Here is a 3,731-nt window from a genome sequence, read left to right as displayed (position 1 = left end):
CAGCTGGGTGGCAGGCTGCGGAGCCCCCGCCGCCGCCTCCCAGGACCCGCGCCCCGGCCCGGTCCCCGCCCCGCCGAGGACAATAGCCCCCCGGGGACACCCGAGCCCGGCGCCGCGGAGCCGCGGTCGGGGCGGGGGGGCAGGGGTCACATTGTCAAAACAGAACAAAACGCCGCGCACAAAAAAAGAAAGGGAGAAAAAGAGAAATAAGGAGAGCGGCGAGGAGCGGGCAGCCGAGGCTCCTCCTCCTCCTCTCCAAAAAGGCCTGTTGGAAAACTGCACGGAGCAGCGGCTCCAGCCCCACCATCTCCCTCTGCCCCGGAGAGAAAAGCAGCGAAAGGCGCCGAGCGAGCGGGGGACCGCGGCGAAATAGGGCGGGGGGGCGCGGGGGCGAAAAGGGCCCGATCGCTTTGTGTTACCTGCCGTGAAACCAGTCCTTGCAGGCATCGCATTCAATCATGAAGCGGGTTACGTCGTAAGGCAGCCGACAGATGCAATAGACGGGCACCGTCGCCATGTTAGCTCCCTTCAAAACAACGCCGGGCTCCCAGGCAGGCGAGCTGGGCTCGCGGCGGCTCCTGCCGCTCGGTAGCTGCCGGCTTCTCCTTCCCAAACGCCAGCAAATTTGCAACGCCGAGAGTCGGGGGAGGGGAGAAGGGGGGGGGAGACAGAGAGAAGGGGGGATCAGATAATGCAATTACGGCTCCTCAAGGGCGAGCGGTAGCAATGTCAGAAAAATCGGAAAGGGCTTCCCAAAGTTTGGCTGCATGGCTCCTCCGCCAGCCGCGGCCGGCCCGGGGCTCTCGTTTGGGGGTGGCTGTTGTTGTGAAATGATTATTATTCCAAATGTTTGGCGGCACGCATGATATTGCATGCCCCCTGGTGACAGTACAGTACCGAGGCTTTTCATAAACACTCCGAAATGTAGCCTTTTCCTTGTAATGTCCTTACGTCAGCTCGCAACATGGTAATATTTCCTCTGCCGGGGCCGGGGGGGCTGCGGAGAGGCAGGCGAAGCCGAAGTGCGCCGCGGGGAGCGGAGCGGGGCTGGGCGCGGTGGGGAGCCGGCGCGGGGCGGAGGAGGAGGGAGATTTAAAACAGCGGCGCGGGGAGCAGGTCCGGGCGCGGGGGTCCCCCGCACCGCGACGGCGGCAGCGCAGACTTTGCAAGAGCGGCTTTAAAATGGATGTCCCCGTTAAAGGCTCCCGGCGCAGGGGCTCGGCAGGGAGCCGGGCTGACAAAGCCCCACGGCGGGAGGCTCCGGAAAAGACGCGAAGGGCCGGATGGGGGCAACACACCTGCTTTAGGGATGGGGGTTTCTTTTCTTTTCCTTTTTTTTTTTAAAGCCCTCGTTTCTCGAGCTGCGCCCTGCGCGGGGAAGCGGGAGGGGCCCACACGGCCCGGTCCATATTTCCCTGGGAACTGGTCCTGCGGCAGGAGGCGGCGGGGCCGGCGCACGCCTCCGCCGAGACGCAAACTTTCGAGGCGGATCGGGTCTCGCCCGCGCCCGTGCTGCCCCCTCCCCGCACGGGGCTTGCTTTATTCCGCTTTTCGCTGCGCCCGGAACTGACAGGCAGGTTCAGGGGAATGAAGCTTTCGGTCGTGATACGCGGGCGCTTCCTTTCCCTCCGCATTGCTTGGTCCGCGATCTTCCTCGCTAGCACCACAATAAAACGTGTCTCCTCTGGTCGGTTTCTATTTGAACCGGATGTGACACCCAAAGCAGTGTTGTTATTCCCAACAGACCCTGGCCCCTACGCCCGAGCTGGGTGCTGGATCAAACTTTTTTTTTTAAACCATCACCTGTCACTTGTGCGCTGTAATTTACGCTCAAGTCATGCTTAATTTATTCAAATTGTTATAAACATTTGTTCAGAGCTACAAAAATATTTTCCAGCATGGTCAAGAGCACCGATTTCTAATAAAATATATATTCATAGTGAAGCAAAAATGTGTATGTGTGTGGGTACGCATATAAATATATCATAATTATAGATGACTATATATGTGTATAAGCATACACACAAACATATCATTTGAAGTTTAACATAAGATCTAAACACAAACCTTATTTTAGCAACAATCAACTCTAGAGTTTAGCCATCTTTCACCTGGGTATAAAGTAAAACAGTAAGAACATAAACTAAAGGTCTAAAGCAGGGCTGGACACAGGAACAGGCAAACTGGGTGGTTGCTCTGGGCCTGGACAAAAAGGGGGCCCCAAAATGGTAATTTAAAAATTTTTATTATCATGATTGCTGGCAAAGGGGGAGGTCAATACTAAAAGTTCACCCAGGGCTGCCAGGAGTCTAGGCACAGTGCTGCTCTAAAGAATTAGGGTGATCTAAGCAACATGGGCAATAAATGCATTCAAATATGCATATTTTAAGCATATAAAAAGATATTTTCTTATTTGATGAATCTTTTAATAAATTATTTGCTTTAAAGCTCCCAAAGCAAGTCTATCTTATGTTACACATTAGATATGGAGTGAGTAGGTCTGAAGAAATGAAAGTAAATGCACTGTGCCATAGGAAATGCCAAATCAAAGCTGTAGGATACTAGGCATGTCTTGCTAGGCATCACTTAGGAGTACAAAATGTGTACAGAATGACCTTTAGGGATGTAAGGGAAATTCAGGTGTACAGTGAAATTTAGCTTTAGGCCTCTCCGTAGAGATACCAAAAAGACTGTTGTTCCTAGTGGTGGGACCTGTCCACAGGGATTACAGCGAGACTACCAACTTCTTTTATATAGGCTGCTTAACTGTCATACAGTAGCAATGGCTTTCAGTCACTACCATGTTGGTCTACACTTGAACCAGAATTAGAGATGAACATCTCTGTAATGGCCGGCCATCCACTTGTCTTGTTTCATTTGATATAGGTGACCTTTTAAATAATACTTACAAGTAGAAGTCGTATTTCACAATGTCTTTTACTTTATACATTCCATACACACTACAGACTGAGATTAGTAATGATGTAGCCCACCAAGGGGACTAATATAGGCCTACATTTTGAAAAGCACTTGGTGAATTTGAGTTACTCAGATTTAAGGGACTGATTTTTCACATACCGCCAATTACCTCTCTCCTAAAATTCAAGCCCCCTATAGGATAACTCAAGGATACTACAAAAACTATTGGCACTTTAAAAACTTAAAAGGAAAAAAGCTTAGAGTGCCCCAACCAGAAATATGGGAGACCAGGTCTGGCAGATAAAGCAGTGGAAATAAAAGATCCAGGAAGACATTTCAACATCTTGCCAAAATGTAAAGTAGAGAATCCCTCCACTGACAGGTAGTATGGATTATCCTTGAACAAATCTTGGTAAAGAAAGATAAAAAAGTCCTTAATCCTAATGGCTTTAGCAAAATATCATCATCGACAGCCTTCGCAGTTGAGGATGATTGCCTTCTATGATTGCCTTGTCTGTGGGTCTGAAGATGGCTGACAAGGCCTATCCAGGAACAACAGGTTCTCTTGAAATTCAGGAATGTGTTTTCGTGTGCAACGGGTGGCTCCGGATTCTTGATTCAGTCGTCAACACTGTATCTGCTGGTCCTACTTTTCTGTCTCCTGCTGTTGTCATGAGGTTTCAAAGTACTAAGATCCTTGCAGCAGACTCTTCCTCCATCTGGGGTGATCCTGGGAGACAGTCCCCCACAAGTTGATGTCAATGTTGCATTTTTTCAAACTGGCCTTGAGGACATCCTTGAAGGGCTTTCTC

At 50.5% G+C, this 3,731-nt stretch overlaps 1 protein-coding gene across 2 annotated transcripts in view; it reads right to left on the bottom strand.

Moving 5' to 3' along the window:
• PHF2 (PHD finger protein 2) overlaps window positions 1-1,024 on the bottom strand; it is a 206,117-nt gene extending 205,093 nt beyond the window's left edge. Inside the window, exon 1 of one of the 2 annotated variants that reach the window (XM_019505053.1) lies at window positions 420-1,024. In XM_019505053.1, the coding sequence (XP_019360598.1) occupies window positions 420-517 (98 nt within the window). In that variant the 5' untranslated portion in view covers window positions 518-1,024. The remainder of the gene's footprint in view (window positions 1-419) is intronic. The other variant, XM_019505050.1, reaches the window with a different exon arrangement.
• Window positions 1,025-3,731: the final 2,707 nt, after the last annotated feature.

This window comes from Gavialis gangeticus, unplaced genomic scaffold (assembly GCF_001723915.1).
Source record: "Gavialis gangeticus isolate Ggan-Ray unplaced genomic scaffold, GavGan_comp1, whole genome shotgun sequence".
Classification (NCBI taxonomy): domain Eukaryota; kingdom Metazoa; phylum Chordata; order Crocodylia; family Gavialidae; genus Gavialis; species Gavialis gangeticus.
The sequence above is the reverse complement of the archived record's forward strand: the minus strand, read 5'-3'. Positions and strand labels throughout refer to the sequence as shown.